This window comes from Carettochelys insculpta, chromosome 22, assembly GCF_033958435.1.
Source record: "Carettochelys insculpta isolate YL-2023 chromosome 22, ASM3395843v1, whole genome shotgun sequence".
Classification (NCBI taxonomy): domain Eukaryota; kingdom Metazoa; phylum Chordata; order Testudines; family Carettochelyidae; genus Carettochelys; species Carettochelys insculpta.
The window spans coordinates 21,765,959-21,786,074 of record NC_134158.1 but is presented as its reverse complement, the minus strand read 5'-3'; the positions used below and the strand labels follow the sequence as shown (position 1 = coordinate 21,786,074).

The 20,116-nt window shown below is 58.7% G+C and overlaps 1 protein-coding gene across 4 annotated transcripts in view; it reads left to right on the top strand.

Annotated features, from left to right (window-relative positions):
* Positions 1-19,880, top strand: part of SLC8A2 (solute carrier family 8 member A2) — a 67,698-nt gene extending 47,818 nt beyond the window's left edge. Inside the window, exons 3-8 of one of the 4 annotated variants that reach the window (XM_075016172.1) lie at positions 6,059-6,162; positions 7,115-7,132; positions 15,677-15,801; positions 18,097-18,196; positions 18,496-18,771; positions 19,372-19,880. In XM_075016172.1, coding sequence (XP_074872273.1) covers positions 6,059-6,162; positions 7,115-7,132; positions 15,677-15,801; positions 18,097-18,196; positions 18,496-18,771; positions 19,372-19,748 — 1,000 coding nt within the window. In that variant the 3' untranslated portion in view covers positions 19,749-19,880. Of the gene's footprint in view, positions 1-6,058; positions 6,163-7,114; positions 7,133-13,648; positions 14,691-14,993; positions 15,196-15,676; positions 15,802-18,096; positions 18,197-18,495; positions 18,772-19,371 lie in introns of those variants that run through there. The other 3 variants (XM_075016174.1, XM_075016173.1, XM_075016175.1) reach the window with 3 other exon arrangements.
* The last annotated feature ends 236 nt before the right edge of the window (positions 19,881-20,116 follow it).

Sequence of the window (20,116 nt, the reverse complement as noted above, 5' to 3'; positions counted from 1 at the left end):
CGTAGCAGGAACAGATCCTAGATCCACCTGCTCCAAGAGCCCCTAGAAGAACCCTTCAAGCAGTATAGAGCTTATGACACACAGTAGAATTGTTTCAATTCCATCCAGCAGGTCTATAGTGGACACTAACACACATACCCAGTTCATGAAGTTGCTTGGTACCCTGTGGAATCAGGCCTAGCAGGGTCTTTTTGGGGTGGTGGACAGAGGGGGTCAGGTCAAGAGACATGGGGTGTTTTTTTTCCTGGTTCCACGCTCCAGGATAAATCACTTCCCCTCTGTTTCCCCTCCTGCCTTTTGTCTGCCTTCTCTGTTCAGACTGTGAGCTCTTTGCACCAGAGACTGACCCTCAGTTAGGGTCTGTGCAGCGCCTGGCCTGAGTGGCACCAGGCCGGATGTGGCCCTGGTCTTGGCCGGGCAGTGCCTGGCCCGAAGTGGCCCTGATCGCGGCCAGGGTCTGGGTAGCCCTTGGCCACCAGCTCGTACAATAATACACCTAGTAACGATACTCATGTGCTTGTAGGGGCTGGACCAGGGAGAGCGGGAAGAAGAGGAGGCCCAAGAGGAGGAAGAGGCGTGTTTGAGCAGCATGAGTGCAGGAAGAGGCCTGGGTCTGCAGAGCATTGGGGAGATGGAAGGAAAGGGGACCGGGCGTCTCTGGGGAGCAGGAGCAATTTGTCCCCCCTCCAGGAGCCAAGCGCGAGAGCTGTCAGGGTCAGACATGGGCTTGCTTGAGAGCTGGGCACAGCAGCCCTGGGACCGGCCAGGATGGGGGTGCAGAGGATTGACCGGTGCTGGAGTCAATGGGGGCAGATCCTCAACTCGTGTAAACCCACCAGAGCTGCATTGGCCTCCAGGGACCAGATCCCTGGGTGGTGTAAATCAGAGTCGGAGGGATGACTCTGGGTCTGGCTCAGCAGCTGTGGTGTCTCCTTGGCAATGAGCCCCCTAAGTCCTGCCCCACGGAACAGAGACTCTGGAGCCCGGCACAGTCTTGGTTGTTGCAGGGGCCAGGTCCTGGATGAGGAAGGGATGTTTGCTGGGATCCGATGGGGCTGAAGTGAACACCAGAGCCTGGTGGGTAAAGCATTAGCTGGGCGGGGGTCAGAGTTCAATTCTTCCACTGCTGATACACGCAAGATACTGCATCTCTCCAGCCTCAGTTTTCTCATCTGTGCAATGGGTCCTTTATTCCTCCCGCCGCATGCCTTCCCTCTTTGCTGGGAGCTTTCCCTCTCTCTGGGTCTGTGCCCGGCACGGTAAGGCCCCGAGCCTCGAGCCCTCTTAGCACGGCTGTGAGACACCTCCGATACAGCCCAGTGTCTCTGCAGCTGGCCCCAGCACGAGAGAGAGCTGAGGAGCATTTTAACCTTTTCCCCGGAAAAGGCTCTGATGAATTTCAGTGACCTCATGAATGGGGCAGCTGGAAAGGAGCTAACGAAGTGAGATGAAAGATTGCAGATGGGGTGGCAGTCAGCATGCGGCTGGCAGCTGGCCAAAGGCAGGTGGTTTACAAGCTTGCGAGCTGCCTTTGCATTGGGGTCATGGCCTCGTTCACAGATCAGGAGCTGCCCCCCCGCCCCCATCAACAGAAAGGCTTTAAAAAATCCGGAGATTGTTTTTTCTAAAGCACACGCCCCAGGTTCTTTGGCTGCTTTCTGGGTCCGCCAGGCTGCTCTTCCCCCCACCCCCAGGGCCTTCTGAGTCAGTAACGTAAAACAAGCCACTGTCCTTGTGGATGTTGGGCACCAGCTGCGGCAAGGCTGGTGCCGAAATCCCCTCAGCTGGCCACGCTGTGGCTGCTGCAGAGGTTTTTAACAGAGGAAGGACGATCCAGTGGTTACACACTGCCCCCGAAATTCAGCCACGTCTGGAGTGGAGCACACCAGCGCTTGGCAATGCCACACAGCCAGTCCCCGTGGCAGGCAGGGCCCTATCGCATGGCGTGCGACCCCTTTGCGCCAAAGAGGCAACTCCATCAACCAGCAGCGGCAGTAGGCTGTTCTCCTCTGTGCCCGGGGAGCGGAGGGGACTTGGGGCTGGGTGGCTCTGAAGGATGCTGACCTGCCGGCTGATGCTTGTTTGCATGAGTTCTCCGTTGTGCCAGGGGGTTTCGTGCACTGAAACAGCGTGGCCTTGGCTCACGCAAAGGCCCTGGGGCTGCAGGGAGCGGGAGCTGGGGAGCGGTTCCTGGGCCTTTCAGACTCGAGCTGCCCGGTGGGATCCGCATTTCGATCAGCTGGGAGCTCTGGAGCGGCGCTCACCATGTTCCGGGGCTGACCCGCTGCCGCAGCAGTTGTGTGCAGTGCATGTGACCCGGGGCTGGCATCTGGATGGGCGTCAGGAACCTGGCGGAGCCCTGAAGGGCCTGTCACCAGAGCCAGCCCAAGCCTGGCAGTGCTTTCGCTGGAGAAGCCGGCTGGGCAGAGGCACTGCTGGGGGAGGGGCTCTCAGTGCTCACAGCCCCAACCCCAGCCTGGCTCCCAGTCACACCACAATAGCCAAATGGGGGATGGAGGCAGACCCCCAGAATCATGCCCCCTCTGCACAGGGAGCCTCCGAGGCCAGCGTGGGGCTGGTCAAGGGCCCAGCACCAGCCCAGCCACAGTCCCTGATGTAGCAGGTGCATTGGGGATGTGGCTGGTGTGTACTGGGCTGGGGCTATTCCCTGACCCCCAGGGCCCATTGAAGGCAGGTTGGGGGCTTGGCTGCAGCCCACTGCCCTGGGGCTGTTCCCTGTTCCCCAGAGCTCACAGGGGGGCAGCTTTGGGGTGTGGCTGCAGTACTCTGCCCTGTGGCTATTCTCCACCCTTCTGGACTCCTGAGGCAGAGGTGAGCTGGAGCAGCCCTGGGGTTGCTCTTGCTGTCTCTGAGGCCCGAGTGGCTCAGAGTGCCGAGAGGAATTTTACTGCTCCATGCCCCCTGCTTCAAGTGCAGCGTCAGCAAGGCCCAGGCCCCCCCGGTGGTGCCATCTGGGAGCTCGAGAGAGCCCTGGGGCCTGTCCAGCACCCAGCAGGCCTGGCAGAGCATCCCTCTTTAGTTCACCCCAGCCCCATCCAAGCTCTTTCCTCCATCACCTGTGGGCTGCTTCCTTGGGCGCCTCTTTAAAGTCACGTGTGAGAAACTGGAGTAGTTTTGCCTCCCTGCTTGAGTTTCTGATGCTGGGGCGGCCAAGGCTGCTGCGGCGGCAGCGTGGGCGTGCAGCAGGCAAGAAACACCAGCACTCTCCTGCTGCAGTGCTTCATGGCTCTGCCTCCGGAGGCACAGTGGCAGAACAAGGCAAAGGAGTGGGAAGGGGCTCGTGTCTGAAGGGCTGCAGCTGCGAGCCAGACTTCCAGCTCCAGACCATTCTCGGCTGTGAAATTGGCACATGGGCGTGCCTGTTGCTCCAGGTTTTATGTTCCCTAAATCTCATGCTTCAGGGCTACAGCCGGCCTCCAGCAGGGGTCAGGAAGGAAAGGAAATCTCCCCTAACCCTCTCCAGGAAGGCTGGAGATGGGACACTGACCACGAGTAGGATGATGCTCTTGGCTCGAACTACCCCAAAGCTGCGGAAACTGAGGCACAGAGCAGGGACGGTCCCAGACTAGGAGCCAAACCCAGGTATCCTGAGCCTGTTGGTCTTCCTAATAGACTACACAACCACTCACCCTCAGCAATGTGCTCCTAGCACAGCATGCCGTCGGGAGAAGAGGCAGTTTTTTTCATGACTCAGGAATATGAAGAGGTTTGGAATTTTTTTTTAATAACAAGCAGTGGGCGGACTGCAGTGAATAATTACTGGGAAAAGCAGCTACTCCGTCGAGCTGCAGCGAGAACATAGACATGAGAATGAGTCAGAGGAGCTGGGGGAATATGGGATGGGAGGGAAATGGGGGGGTGGGCTCTGAGTGGCGGGGTGAAGTTAGAGGAAATGAGGGGGGATGTCTGTATGCTCCTTTGAAGCTGAACCACGCTGGTTTGCTGCCCTCACCGGATCCAGCTACTAAGGGAGAGGGATAGATGGGGCCGGGGAAGGGAATTGTTTACTAATTTCAGACTAAGCCCCTCCCATGTGGATGCGCTTCCAGAATAAAAGTGATTTCAGTCCAGATTAATTCCTCCGCTTTGTGTCATAATAGAGCATGTGGAAGGGGAGATATTGCAAACTAGCCATTCTGGGCTTCATCATGTCAGGTGCCATAACTAGATCGGGGCTCCCGTTGTGCCGGGCGCTGCACATACATTTCCCTTGCCTGCAGCGTGTGCGGTCTACAGAAGACAGCAAATTTTTCCCATTTTACAGCTAGGGAAACCGAGACATAAAGCAGCCCAGCACACAGCAGACCTGAACATGGAGCTCCTGAGTGCCTGCCCAAGGCCTTACCTGGCCACAACTCTTGTATGTAAACCTACCAGTGGCAGGAAAGCCACTGAGTTGCTTTTCTCTCCTAGGGCATATCTCCTCTTGCAGTTAGTTCTAGGGGCCATGGGGACTTGGGGCTGGGGTGTGCCCACCTCACAGGTAGTACGTGTCCCCATATACCAGTGTGGAGCCCAGGGGACATGGGGAGGGGGCCAGGAGAGGTGCATGTGTGGAACTGGAGTAATGAAGGTTCTTGCTTTAAAGAACTGGCAACCGACAAGGTAACACCAGGGGCTGATTCTCCGTTCTCAGAGCTGGGGGTGCGGGAGCTTAAAGCTTCTGTTGCTCTGGCAGCCTCCTGGGTTTGCGCAGCCTCCTGCCTGCTCCAGTGTAAATTAGAGCAGCCCCAAGGCTGTTCTAACTCATTCTCCACCTGACCCCGCCCCAAACCACCTGGGCCCTGGAGGGCAGAGAATAATTACAGTGCAGCATGTTCTCGCTGCAACCCAAACTGCCCCTTAGGGGCATGGAGAGGCACCAGTGCTGTGTGCTTCAGCCACCCCTGCCCCTGGGGGGGGGCAGAGAATAGCCACAGTGCAGTGTGCTCTGGTCACAGCCCCAGGCCAGGAGCAGAGGCCTGGCGGCTGGCGCTCAGAGGCTGGTGGGGTGGCGGAACTTTGGAAGTCTGTTTTCTTCTTGCCTTTATTCAATGCCTTTTTCCTGCCCTCTGTCCTCAGAAGGAGCCCCCCCGACCCACCCCGAGCACTGACCCCGCTGCGGGCAGCCCCAGCACTGCCCTGTGACGCGTGCTGAAAGGCCAAGGGAGAAGGTTGCAAAGGGAGGTTCTCACCTGCCCCCTCTGGCTTCAGGGGAGGAAAACAAATAACCTGAAAACTCTCCTCCCAGAGCCGCAGATTCAATGATTCATCAGCCAGTAACCTCCTCCAGAGATCCGTCTGCCTGGAGAGGAGCGCGCCCGGCTGGAGGGGGAGCGGAACTAGATGAGGCAGTTTTCACACTGAGGGGGCTCTGGAATCCCCCAGACTTGGGGGGGGGGGCGGGGTGTGATTCGCTGCAATGCCACACAGTGTCGTGTGTGGGGCAGATGTGCCCTGACCCCCGCCTCAGACCCATAGCTGCTAAAGTAACCACTTTCCACCAGCCCCTCCATGGATGCTTCCTCTTCTGGTTGCTAGGAAACCATGGGAGGGGGAAGCAATGTTCAGGGCTTCGAGAGATGGCACCCACCCAGCACAGCTGGGCCCTGGGGAACCCCAGCAGCCTTTGCTCTGCAGCCCCTCGGCCCAGCTTGCTCATGGGGCTTTCCAGAGGGGGGTAGAAGTTGAACTCCTGGCTGCCCCGATCCAGCTGACCCCAGGCCTTCAGCAAAAGGAGAATCGCCCAGCAGTGCAGGGACCTGACATGCGGCTCAGCAGTTCTGAGTCCAGGCAGTGGGAAGTTTGAAAGGTCTGTTTTCCTCTGTGCCCAGCCCGACGGGGCCCTGATCTCGGCTGGGGTCTGGGCAGCACCCGGCCCAAGGGGGCCCTGATCTCCACTGGGGTGTGGGCAGTGCTGATCCTGAGCAGTGCTGAGCAAAGGCCAGGCCAGGCCAGGAGACCCCGGTGAGGAGGTGATTCTCCCCCACCTGGGCCCTTCCTGTAACCCAGGCGGTCCCCCAGTCCCCTAATGCCCTGGTGCCCTGTGTCTCGGCAGGAAAAGCCTGCAGGTGAAGATTGTGGATGATGAGGAGTATGAGAAGAAGGACAACTTTTTCATCGAGCTGGGGCAGCCGCGGTGGCTGAAACGGGGCATCTCAGGTAAGGCAGGTCCCTGCTCCCCTCGTGCGCTCTAACCTGGGCTCCCTCCTTCTCTGCCCACCTGGGGTTTTCCTTGACCCCAGCCGGAGGGGCTCAGTTTGCCCTCAGCTCCCTGCTGCTCAGCGGAAAGGGGCTGCTGGTCCCACTGCCGGTGTGTTTGCAGCCAGGACTCTGAGGCTCTAGGGTGGTGTACGGAGGAGAGTGGGGGTCCTAGTGGTTAGAATGTAGGACTGGGAGCCAGGACTCCTGGTGTCCATCCCCAGCTCTGGGATTGCGTGAGGGCCTAGTGGTTAAAGCAGGAGGGCTTTGAGACAGGACTCCTGGGGTCTATCTCCAACTCTGGCAGGGGGGTGGGGGTCTAGTGGTTAGAGCCAGGGGCTTTGAGCCAGGACTCCTGGTTTCATCCCCTGTTCTGGCAGGGAGTGGATGTGTAGCGGTTAGAGCAGGGGGGTGCTGGGATTCTGAATTTCTTTGCATTGCTGGCTCTGGCAGGAGAAGTGGGTCTAGTGGTTAGAGCAGGCTGGGTGCCAGGACTCCTGGGTTCTGTGTATTCCTGGCCCTGGGAAGGGAGTGGGTACGGTGCCTAGATCGGGAACAGCGTTAGCCAGGACTCCTGGGCGCTGGTGGCAGTGACTTAGAGTGGGGCAGTAGAGCAGCGCAGCCAGAAACCTCCAGCTGACCTGATCCCTTTAAGGGACAGGGCCAGATTGTCTGCCGGGAGCCAGGCCCTCCCTCGACCCCATGTGGCTGGAGGCTTTGCCTTTGTGCACTGTGAATCCGATTGATGGGGACCAGCATGGGCGGGAGGCCTGGGCTACAGCCCCTCAGCTGGTACTGCCCCGTGCCCACGAGTCTGAGCCCGGCCTCCTGCCGTCCGCTGGGATCTTTCCTCTGCTTCTCCTCCGCGAGGCGCTGAACCACTCACCGCGTCTCTCTCCCTCTCTCTCCGCAGCCCTCTTGCTAACTCAAGGTAAGAGACTTCCTCCTCCCCTCCATTCCGCACACCCCCAGCAGTCCCGCTGTGGGGCTCTGTCTCCCAGGGCTGCAGCGTGTGGGCCTCCCAAGCCAGATGGGTCACCCCGGGAGAAGCAGGGCCAGCTACCAGCCGCAGGACTTCAGCGGCCAGCGGTTCACTGCTCCGGCTTTCTGATCCTGGCAGCTTGGCAGGGGAGCAGGGCTCCCTCTCATGTTTGCCAGCCGTGCACAGAATAAATGTTGTTCTGTGCGCTGAGGCATGTGCGGACGTGCACCACCAATGGGCAGGCACGCCGCCGGCTGTGGGTGCTCTGCTAACCAGCTGGGTGGCCCCTGAGTCTCTCTGGGCGGCCGCCCACACGCTCAGCTCACAGGGGGCGCGGGAAGGGAATGCTAATAAGCGAGCAAGAGCCGAGCCACGCCACCGAGCGCTTTAAAGCAGCCCTTAACCTCTTTGGATACTGTCAGCTCCACCCCAGCCCCAGCCTTCAGCCCAGCGGTTCCACCCTCTCCTCCGAAGTCAGTTCTCTAAACCTTCCTTGGGTTTTGCTGAGCTTCTCCGGACCCTCCTGTTTGTGCCCCTTTTTCCCTATCCACGGCCCCCAGACTTGTCCCCAGCACCTGTCTGGGGCTTCCCCAGTTCGGAATGGAGCAGGGCAGTGCCCCACACCCCCCCGTGCCCCAATGATAAGCCCTTGGCTCACACCTGCTTTGCACTGTAGACCCCCCCTGCTGTGGGAGAGGTAGAGATGCTGGGGGGTGGGGGGTGGGGATAAGGCCCCAAGCGACCCAGACAGATTGGAGGGTTGGGCCAAAAGAAATCTGATGGGGTTTCAACACGGCCGATCACTGAGTCCAGCTCTGAGGACAGAAGTGGCTGTTCTGCAGAAAAGGACCTGGGGATTAAGGTGGAAGAGAAGCTGGATGTGAGCTGGTGCGCCCTTGCAGCCAAGAGGGTTAACGGCGTGTTGGGCTGCATTAGGAGAAGCATTTCCAGCAGATCTAGGGAAGTGATTATTCCCCTTTACTTGGCACTGGTGAGGCCACATCTGGAGTATTGCGTCCAATTCTGGGCCCCCTATTGCAGAAAGGTTGTGGACACACTGGAGAGTCCATCTGGGGGTGGGGTGGGAGTTTGTGAGGAGGGGCTGAGGGATTTGGGCCTATTTAGTTTGCAGAAGAGAAGACTGAGGGGGGATTTAATAGCAGCCTTCAACTTCCTGACGGAGGCTCTAAAGAGGCTGTCCTCAGTGGTGACAGGCGGCAGAACAAGGAGCAATGGGCTGAAGTTACAGAGGGGGAGGTGTAGGTTGGATATGAGGAAAAACCATTCCACCAGGAGAGTGGTGAAGCCCTGGAACGGGTTGCCTGGGCTGCGTCTACACTACGGGAGAAATTCAAGCGTAAGGCAGTTAGCTCCACTGTACCAAGTGGCTGTCTTCACTGTAAGTACCATTAGCCCAGTTTCGGGAACACTAATATCGATAGCACAATATTGCCGGAACCTGCTGGGTGCAGCATCAAGTTCGAATCTAACAGTTCCGCTGAAGGCTGATGTGGAAGTGCCATGTCTTTGAACTCATCAGCCTCCAGAGGCTGACTGGGGCTGCTGCACCTGGGTCCCGGCTGCCCGCCACTCGTGGGAGCCGGGAAACTGACTGGCACAGCACCTGGCTCCCGGCTCCCGCCAGCCAGGCACAGCAGCGCTGGTCAGTTTCCTGGCTCCTGCCTGCTGTGGGGACCCGGCAACCAGGCAGCAGGGTGAGTGCTGCCAGCGGCGGGGGTGCAGCAACCCGGGGGGGGGTTAAAAATGCGGGACTGAGGGAATTGTGGGATAGGTTCCCACAATGCCCTGCTGCAGCAGCCAATGTTTGGCCGCTCTGGTGTGGCAGCACTGACTCGACTCTGTGTGCACCTTGTGGGAAGTGAGGATATTCCAAACCGAATTTATAAAACCCAGCGCTATAAAATCGAATTTATCTGGTAGTGTGGACGTAGCCCTAGAGAGGTGGTGGGATTTCCATCCCTGAGGCGTCTAACTCCCGGCTTGACAAAGCCCCGGCTGGGGTGATGTAGTTGGGGCTGGTCCTGCTCTGAGCAGGGGTGTTGGACTCGGCCTCCTGAGGTCTCTTCCAACCCTTCTCTTCTGTGACTTTTATTCCGGGCACCCTCAGCCAGTGGCGACTGCTGGGGAGGGACATGGGGGGAACACAGGTTACATGAGTGCCCCTGTGTGACTTCTCCCTGCACCACCCCTAGCCCAGGGGAGAGCCCCACCTCCTCCTGTCTCCCCACTCTGACTCCCCCCATGCCCCGCCTCTTCCTGCCCCTGCCCCACCCCTGCTCTACCCCTTCCCCAAACTCCCTGTCCCTGCTCTACCCCCTCACCACCTCTTCCCATCCCCTCCCCACTTCCATTCTACCTCTTCCCCAAAGCCCCCGCCCCCCGAGGGATGCAGCCAGGAGCCTAGAAGGAGCAGGGCTGGGGCTGGCAGCAGGGGTTGGCCTGCATCCTGCATTCCCCACCAGTGGGGGAAGGGGAGTGACCTGGCCCCAGCCAGCTCTGTTCCCCCAGCACTCATCCTCCAGGCTGCTGGCCCCTTGCCCACTCCCCAGCCTGGCATTTGGGGGACCCTCCGTGCTCCACCCATCACCCCTGTTTTCAGCCACATGACCCTCCCCACACCCCAGCCTAATACACTGCACTTCTCCTTGTTGAATTTCCTCTTGTTGATTTCAGAGCCTTTTGGTAATTTGTCAGAGACATTCAGCACCATCTCCTCTAACAGACAGGCCACAACCCAGCCCTGAACTAGGGCAGCTCCACTATTGATTTCCAAAGGCCCAGGGACGGAGAACCCACCGCGCCTCTGGAGACATTGCCCTGCTGGTCAATTGCCCTCGCTCTTAACAGTTTGCACCTTCGTTCCAGCCTGAATTCTTACAGCTTCAGCTGCCAGCCCCTGGAAAGAGCCTCGGTGATCGTCACAGCTCAGCGGATGGCTTGTAATCATTCATTGCACCTTCCACCGGCAAGGTGCCTGTAACATGCACAGCTCACGTCTGGGGCTCTCGAGTCGCAGCTGTTGATTAGGCATTAACCCTTTATGGGGCACTGGGGAAATGGAAACGGAATGGAGAGAGCTCATCAGAGGCCAGGAGATGAGCAATTTCTTGCTAAATAGATGAGGTCGTTAGATAGGAAGGATGAGGCAGCTTAATGAGCACTAATTGACTCTGGACTGTGTATTCAGGCCTTACAGAAACAAGACGAGGACCACTCAAGGAGAGCGGCTGTGTCTAGAATCAAGGCATAACACGTGTCCTCCATGGTCTTCACGTGTGTTTTCAGGCTCACCGTGTGTGTTCTCCACAACTTACCACGGTTCTTCGTGGTGTACCACAAGTTTTCCATTATTTACCATGTGTATTCTCCATAACATCCCCATGTCTTTTCCATAACATAGCACATGTGTTCTCCATGGCTTATCATGTGTGTTCTTCATAATTCACCCTACATGTTCTCCATAACTTGGCGTGCGTTTTCCGTAGCATACCACATGTGTTCTGCTTATCCTACCATGTATGTTCTCCATAGTGTACCACATGTGCTCTCCATGGCTTACTATGTATGTTCTCCATAACATACCAAACATGTTATCCTTGGCTTACTGTGTAATTTTCCATATCTTACCAGCTGTGTTCTCTGTGGCTCACTGTGTGTCCCCCATAACTTACCACTTACATTCCCCATGGCATAACATGTGTGTTCTTCATAATTTACCACACATGTTCTCCATTGCTGACCACAGGTTCTCCATAACTTACCTGTCTTTTCCATACTTTACAACACATGTTCTCCCTGACTTACCTTGTGTCTTCTCCATAAAGTCCCACATGTGTTCTCTGTGACGTACCATGTGGGTTCACCATGGCTTACTCCATGTTCCCCATGGCTTGGCGCAAGCTGGACCAGACAGAAGGGGGACCTCTGCACGGCTGCAAGTCACTGAAGTGTAGGGCAGGCCAAGAACACTTCAGGAAAGGGGTCCAGGAAGCTCTCCCATGAGACACCATGAAGCAATTCCTAGAGCAGCTCCAGGAACTAAGAACCCTGAGATGTGCCCCAGGAATCCTAGCACCAAAGCCAGAAAATTGCAGTGCATGTGTGGACGTGGCTAGCCAGCTGTGGCCCCTTGCAGACCCTTCATAAGCATGCGCTACATACGCCTCAGCTAAGAGGTGGTGCAGGTGCGCCCAAGTGGAGGAGAAAGCATAGGCATGTCCCTGCCCTGTTATCTCACCTCTGACAGCAGCCACTGACCCTATTCTGCAGAAGACTTTGATCCTCAATCCCCCCATCCCCCAAATCATATTCAGACCCCGAACTGCCAAATGTTCAGCCCAGGAAAGTGCCAACTCCCCCCAAACCTCTTCAGTCCCAAACGGCAAATATTGTGACCTGAAGTGACCAACCCCCCCACCCCACCCCCAAAAAGTGAGCCCCAACCTGCCGAATACCTCGGTTTCAGCTGGGTTTTGAGCATTTGCCTTCCTGGGGGGGGTGTTCCAAGCGATTTCCTGCCCCTTCTTTCAGACACTGCCCTTGAGAAGAGCGTTTCACTGGGCAATTCCTTACCCCCCCCACGAAATGTGTACGGTCCCCATTGTGCCCTCCCCCTGCAGTTGCAACTGGAGGTTGTTTGTTCTGCTGGCTGCCTGCAGGCCCCCGTGGGCAGGTAAAAGGCTCCCTCCTGCAGCGCTCAGCTGGTGGCTGGCTGTGCTGATGTAGCAAAGGCTCAAATCCAGCGCCCAGGAGCGCCGCAGCCTGGCTGTGTGATCTGCAGCCACACACCCTGGTGTGGCCGACTGCCGTGGGGCTCCTCAGCAGCGCTCACGTGGCGCAGACTCGGGAAAGAGGAAGGAACTTGGAGGGGTCTGGTCCAGTCCTGGGCCAAGCACCATGTAGGCCATCCTGGAGAGCCCGGCAGTGACCCTGCGCTTAAACGGCTCCAGCGCTGGAGCCTCCACACCCTCCCTGGGCGATTTCGTCCAGTGTTTGACCAGCCTGACAACTAGGACGTTTTGCCTCATGGCCAACTTAAACCTCCCTGGCTGCCCTTGAAGCCCATTGCTGCTTGTCCTGTCCTCAGAGGCCAAGGAGACTATTTGTCTCCCTTCTGCTTGTAACAACCTTTAGGTACTTGAAAGCTGCTACCACGTCGCCTCTCCGCCTTCTCTTCTCCAGACTAGAACCAGGGAAGCCAGTTCTGGGGATGGGGGCGGGGAGGTTGGACCGAGAGCAGTTTGGGCGGGGTGTGTGTGGGGGTGGGTGTGTGTGTGGGGGGGTGGGGATCATGGGGCTGCGTCAATGGGCATCTATATGTGTGCGGCTGGTGGAGAAGGGCCAATGGGAGAGCCCAGGCAGTTGACAGGATGGCTCCTCGATTGGACCCAGTGTGGCGGCTCAGAGGGGAAAACTTACACAGCTCCATTGTGATCCCACATGGTTCCCTTCTGCCGAAACCTGACTAGTGCCGGACGCTCATGTTCCCTGTACTTTTTGCCCCACCTGTGTGTGGAATACATTTTATTCCATGCACCGAGGGGTGTGCAGACGTGCACCACCAGGAGCAACGCAGGCCTCCAGCTGTCGGCGCTCGGCTCGTCAGACAGGGCGTGCTTGAAGCGCCACGCCTGGCCGCCCAAACTCTCGGCTTGCCGGGGAGCACCGTCAGAAACTTCCTCCCCAGAACCCATCGCGACGGGCTTTCCTTGTGCTGCAGCACCGGTGCGAGGGGGCACGCGCGTGCACACACACATTGCTCTGCGTGCACGCAGGCACACGCGCGTAGGCAGACCACACGTGCGAAGCACACACCTCTGCAGCCTGGTGGTGTACCTTGGAGCCCTGGGGGTTATTGCCCTGAAGCGGGGACGCGGTGGGTAAGGCTGTGACGTGATGTTGTTTAATTACAAGGAACACCAAAACTCCTGTTCCACCGGACGCAATCAAACACCGGAGAGGCCCACTTGGTTGGCAGTGCCAAGCCCCCTCCTGGCAGTCAGCCCCCCCAAATCCTCTCCCAGCCTTTTCTCAGGGCCAGGCGACCAGTGCTGCCCCCTCTCGCCATGTCTGTGGGCTCCCAGTGTTACGGGCGTGAAATATTGAAACCTTTCCAGGGGCTGTATAACTACAAAGCTTTTACTCGACCCTGGAAAAGGGTTGGATGTTGGAATCACATTGAACAAAATTTTCTGAATCGTGACATGTGCTGTAAGGGAGGGAGTGCTGGGGTCAGCAAAGACGGGGAGCCAGGACTCCTGGGTTCTGTTCCTATTTATAGGAGGGGCTGTGGGAGCTAGTGGTCACAGCAGAAGACTCCTGGGTTCAGTTTCCTGGCAGCAGTGTGGAGGGTTCTAGGAGCAGGACTGTTGGGTTTTATTTCCTGCTCAGGGAGGGAGTTTATATGGGGTGCCCCCATTTATAGGAAGGATGTGGATACACTGGAGAGGGTCCAGCGGAGGGCGACCAAAATAATTAGGGGGCTGGAGCATACGACTTATGAAGAAAGGTTGAGGGAATTGGGACTGTTTAGTCTGCAGAAGAGAAGACTGAAGGGGGACTTGATAACAGCCTTCAACTTTCTGAAGGGAGGCTGCAAAGAGGCTGGAGAGAGGCTGTTCACAGTGGTCACGGATGGCAGAACACGGAACAATAGTCTCAAGTTGCGGTTGGGAAGGTCCAGGTTGAACATTAGGAAAAACTTTCTCCCTAGGAGTGGGGTGAAGCAGTGGAATGGTCTCCCCAGGGGAGTAGTGGAGTCTCCATCCCTGGAGGTGTTTAAGTCTCGGCTCAACAAATCCCTGGCGGGGCTGATCTGGTGGGTTTGGTGCTGCTTAGAGCAGGGGCTGGACTCGATGGCTTTTTTAGGTCTCTTCCAGCTCTATGATTCTATACAGTGAACTCTAGTCAAGACTCCTAGGTTCTTTTCGGCCTTCTGGGTGGGCGTGGGATCCAGCGGTGGGGGGCTGGGAACCAGGAAACCTGAGTTCTCTCCCCAGCTCTGGGAGGGTTATGGAGTTGAGGTGGTTAGAGCAGTGGGGCTGGGAGCCAGGGCTCCTGGCTTCTGTCCATGTGCTGCCGCTGCCAGCCACTCACTGGCCCATGTCTGAGATTCCCCCCTGCGTGCCAGTGCCAGCTCTGTTGGGACCAGCCAAGTAGCAATACAAAGCCCTAGCCAGGCAAGCTGCTCCACCCAGTGTCTGGCGTGAGGTGGGTTGGGGCTCCGGGGGCTGGGCAGGGAGCTCAGCACCAGCCAAGGAATGCAGGGGCGGCATCTCTCTGGTGCGCCCATCCTGTGCTGGGGAGCGAGGCTCACCTGGGATCACAGGTGCAGGTCTGGAGGGGCGGGGCGCTGCTGCAGCCCCAAGCTTGACATGGTTTCCAGGCCTCACGAGGCTGCCAGTTTGGGCCGGGACTCTCGGCGGCCCCTGAATGAACTGTCCCAGCCCCAGCCTGGAACTTCAACTGCACTCAAGCCCTCTCTTTGGTGAGCAGCTGATGGGGTGTGGGGGGGAACTCAGGGCTCCTGGCGTCCAGGAGCTGGTGATTAGGTCTGTCTGGGGATGGATGGATGGATGGGTCTGTCTGGCAGTGGCTGGCTGGCTGGAGGTGTGTGTGAGGATGGATGGATGGATGGGTCTGTCTGGCAGTGGCTGGCTGGCTGGAGGTGTGTGTGAGGATGGATGGATGGATGGATGGGTCTGTCTGGCAGTGGGTGGGTGGATGGGTGGGTGTGCTTGGGGCTGGCTGGGTGTCATGGCCACTGGCTGAAAGTAGCATCACCCCAAAGCTGCAGGGTCTGCCCCATAGCATCACAGCCTCTGAACCCAGAAGGGCCCCTTGCGATCCTGCAGCCTGCACCCTGCCCTGATAGAGCCTGGGACCGAGACCAGCCTGACCCAAGCCCCGTTGGAACTAGAGCTGCCCCTTTAGCAAACAGCTGCCCTGACCAATGCGTGCCGGGATGGAGACTCCCCCCCGGCCCATGCCTGGTGAGTGCTACAGGTGGCAAATTCCCTGCCAGCCCTGCCACCTTTTCCGCTTTTCTCCAGCTTCTCCACTGAGCGGCTGGGCCCAAGCCGGCTGTGCTTGTGCAGGGGGGGTGCAGGTTTGGCTGGGACCTGGGGGCAGAGCCAGCCCATGGGTGGGGGCATGGCTGGGGCTGGGAGATGGGCTGTGTCACCTCCCACAACTGCCCCCTCCCAGTCGGGTCTGGGGCCTGGCCTGCTCACTCCAGCTACTTCACTGTGTGCTCCCAGGGACCATGGTGCTGGCCTGGCAGGTCCCTGCCCTGGGCCCCAGTTTCCCCATCAGCATTACAACAGCACTGCCGGGGCTCCCCACAGTGCGGGGAGGATGGGGAATGCACAGCTGCTGGGGGGCAGGGGCCAGCACTAGCCCTGCAGGGAGCAGGCGGCAGTACCCCAAGGGCGGGGGCAAGCCAGCTCTGCTGACAGGTTGTCTCTCGTCCAGCCGAAGGAGATAAGAAGCTCTCGGCTGAGGAGGAGGAGGCCTGGCGGATCGCCGAGATGGGCAAGCCGATCCTGGGAGAGAACTGCAGGCTGGAAGTCATCATTGAGGAGTCCTCTGACTTTAAGGCAATTACCCCGCTCTCCCCCATTGGCCGAGCATGGCAGGGTACACCAGGCCCCCTACCCCAGCGGGGCCAAGTGTGGCTCAGCACAGCCACCAGCCCAGGCTGCTACCAGGCTTGGAGGGGCAGCGGGCCTAGTGGTTAGAGTGCGGGGGTTGGGGGGTTTCCATTCCTAGTAAAGGATTGGGGGTGGGGGGGGGTCAGGACTCCTGGGTCCCAAAGCTCTGGAAAAGGGAGGTGTGGGGTGGGGGTCGAATGAGTTGGGGGTTGGAAGTCAGGTTTCCTGGGTTTGATCCCCAGTGTTGGAAGAGGCAGAGGGACTAATGGTTAGAGCAGAATAAGGGTGTCCTGAAACCCAGTTCTCTAACTACTGGGCCACACTTCCTTCCCGCAGGTGAGAAACCAACTCAGGAGTCCTCTCTGCCCTTCCCACCTTGCCTTAGTCAGAAACCGGCCGGCCTGCCCTGCGCAGGCACAAGAACCCACCAGCTTGTGGCAGGTGCTGTAGGTCTCCAACAGTGTTACTGGAACTGCTTGGGCTGCTGTTCTGGTCTCAGTCCCAGACTGGCTTCCCAGGCAGCAGCGCTGTCCTGCAGGCCATGCCACTTGGCGTTCTGCTTTGTAACCACTCCCCTGGGACCTCGAGGTGGAGCACAAGGCAGTGGTAGGGGCAGCGTCTGTTCCAGATTTCCGCCCAGGACACCACCACGTTCTACATTGCCCCTTCGAATGCCACCCTGTACTAGGTCACCATGCAAGCCTGCTCCAGATCCCTTTATCATGACGGCCAGCCAGTTCTAGAACAGCAGCCAATCCCAGACTCTAGAATGCCTGCCAGGTCTAGAGCACCCAGCAAACCTGGGCTGACATGTAGGACATCTAGAACACCTACCAAGATCCAATTAAAAAAAAGAGCTGGATAAATGCATGGAGGTTAGGTCCATCAATGGCTATCGGTTAAGCAGGGTAGGAATGGTGTCCCTAGTCTTTGTTTCTCAGAGGCTGGAAATGGATGACAGGGGAGGGTTCACTTGAGGATTACGTACTCAGTTCACTCTTTCTGGGCATTGGCCACCGTCAGAACATAGGATACTGGGCTAGATGGACCTTTGGTCTGACATAGTCTGGTCGTTCTTGCGTTCTTATGTTCTAAGTCTAAAATGCCACTGTAGAAGACAAGCCAATTCCAGAATGACCACCCGGAGCTCCCACTAATTCTAGAACAGTACTCTGCAATGCCAGCCAATTCCAGAATGCCCCTCCAGGACATCAGCCCATTCTAGATAGCATGCTATACAATTGCCAACTCATTCCAGGTCATCTGCTGTAGAATGCTGGCCAATTCTACCTTCTACCATGCTACAACCACCTGGGGACACCAACCCATTCTAGATCACCTGGTTTACACACTGACCCATTCTAGATCTGCCTTCTCAGGAGCTCCAGGCCATCATGCTAGAATGCTGGCCCACTCTCCTCAACCCACTCTAGCTTGTCATGCTAGAGGGCTACGCTCTTGTCCACCACTGCACTAGGTCCTTCTAGACCACCGAGCTAGACTATCAAACTGGATTAGAGTGCCATGCTGGAATGCCACTGCCAACACCACCCCATCGCACACTGCCACGCCAGAATGCCAGGAAGTTCTGGTGTGAAACTACTGCCCCGCTTCCTGCCCACACTTGGACACCTGCCTCTTCTAGATGCCCATGCTAGAATGCCAGTCAAGTTCTCACTTCTTCTCTAAGCATGGCATCGGCTGTAATTAGCCCCCTTTGCAAGTGAGCCACAGTAACTGCCTGAGCAGCAGAGTGTGTGTGTGTGTGTGGGTGAGAAGGGGGCAGCTGGGCCGTGTGGTGACAATTCTTTCTTTCTTTCACCCAACCAATGCACTGAGAGGCCACAGAAGGGGGCTCAGCTGACGAGCCTCTTTCACTACCAGCCCTGTGGCTTCTCCGGGGTCCCGGGGCTATTTTGTCCCTGCGTGGTGCTCCAGCCCAGCAATACCCAGCCAGTGTGCAAACGAGTGAGGCTGAGGCTCTGCATCAGTGGGAATTGAGAAGAGGGGTTGTGTGGTTCCCTCGGGCTTGAGCACTGGCCTCTGCCAATGTGCCCAAACACAGGGACCTGCTGCCGGGGCACCATGGCCCATTCCAGCCTTGAGGCTGGGAATGGAGCTGAGATCTGGCAAACTCATTGCACACAGGGGGCCCACTGAAGGGACCTTGCCAGATCTGTCCCCAGTTTAGTACCACCCTCCCCCTTGGAAACTGACAGAGCCCCTCACCATCCCTAACAGAATACCGTGGACAAACTGATCAAGAAAACCAACCTGGCCCTGGTCATTGGCACCCATTCCTGGAGGGAGCAGTTCCTGGACGCCATCACTGTCAGCGCAGGTGGGTGCCAGGGCTGCTCTGGGCATAACCAGCTCCACCCCAGAGGTGGCTGCATTCCAGTGCTGGGTGGAAGATCCCTGCATAGCCAGGCCCCCACCCCGACCCCAGAGGTGGCTGCATTTCAGTGCTGGGTGGAAGATCCCTGCATAGCCAGGCCCCCACCCCCACCCCAGAGGTGGCTGCATTTCAGTGCTGGGTGGAGGATCCCTGAATAGCCAGGCCCCCACCCCCACCCCAGAGGTGGCTGCATTCAGTGCTGGGGGGGCTGACATAGCGGCTGACGCTGTGGTCCCCACCAGGTGACGAGGAGGACGAGGAGGATGGGCGGGAAGAGAAGCTCCCGTCCTGCTTTGACTACGTCATGCACTTCCTGACGGTGTTCTGGAAGGTGCTGTTTGCCTGCGTTCCGCCCACTGAGTACTGGAACGGCTGGGCGTGCTTCAGCGTCTCCATCCTGGTGATCGGGGTCCTCACTGCCCTCATCGGAGACCTGGCCTCCCACTTCGGCTGCACCGTGGGCCTCAAGGACTCCGTCAATGCCGTGGTCTTCGTGGCCTTGGGCACCTCCATTCCAGGTATGGAGCTCGGCAGGGCCTGCGAGTGACAAGGGCAGAGCCAGGGGAAAGCCAGGAGTGGGGACTCTCCTCACACCAGGCAACACTAGGGTGCTGGGCTGCAGGGAGGGGGGCAGGAGGCTCAGTAGGGGGCGCTCTCCCCTGCAGGTGGGGCTGGTACCATTGCCCCAGGGCAGCACTAGGGGGCACTGGGCGGCAGAGGCTCAGTGGGGGGACGCTCTCCCCTGCAGGCAGGGCTGATACCATTGCCCCAGGGCCGCACTAGGGGGCGCTGGGCTTCAGGGTCCCAGTAGGAGGCGCTCTCCCCTGCAGGCAGGGCTGGTACCATTGCCCCAGGGCAGCACTAGGGGGCGCTGGGCGGCAGAGGCTCAGTGGGGGGCGCTCTCCCCTACAGGCAGCACTGGTACCAGCACAGCCAGGGGAGCCCAGGGCTGGGCTGTGGGTCGGGAGCGAGGGGCGCTGGCAGGGCTGGGGGAGTCCCAGGCCTGGGCTGACAGGGATGTTGGGGTCCCATGGAGCCCACAGCTGGGCACTGGGAGGTGCCAGTCACGCCAGCTGGGGATTAGGAGCTGCAAGGTTGATGCTCTGTGCCCCCCACAGACACCTTCGCCAGCAAGGTGGCCGCGCTGCAGGACCAATGCGCCGACGCCTCCATCGGCAACGTTACGGGCAGCAACGCGGTGAACGTTTTCCTGGGGCTGGGCGTGGCCTGGTCGGTGGCCGCCATCTACTGGGCTGCGCAGGGCCAGGCCTTCCAGGTGCAGACGGGCACGCTGGCCTTCTCCGTCACCCTCTTCACCATCTTCGCCTTTGTCTGCATCAGCGTGCTCCTGTACCGCCGCCGCCCGCACATTGGGGGCGAGCTGGGGGGGCCCCGCCCGGCCAAACTCCTCACCGCCGGCCTCTTCCTGGGCCTCTGGCTCCTCTACATTCTCTTCTCCAGCCTGGAGGCGTACTGCCACATCCGGGGCTTCTGAGCCGCCGGCCGGCCAGGGGGAACGCAGCTCCCATGGCCCCTTCAACCACAGACGCTGCCGGGAGGGAAGGGGTCTCGCTCCGCTCCAGCCCCCAGAGCACTGAATGTCCTGTTTGCTTTGGGTCGGCGTGGAACCAGGAGCCGCCCCCCTCTGCCATGGGGCAGCCCTGATAAGGGGGATCAGCCCTCCTAATTTTTAGCACCCCATTGACATTGCTGCACCCCCAGATCATTGGATTTGGCACATTCCCCCCTCCCAGCTTACAGGGGTGCTTGGAAGCAACTGTGTCCCCTTCGAGCTGCAGTGGATTGGGGGGATCAGGGCAGGGAGCTTGGGGGTATCAGGGCAGGGAGGTTGGGGAGATGGGG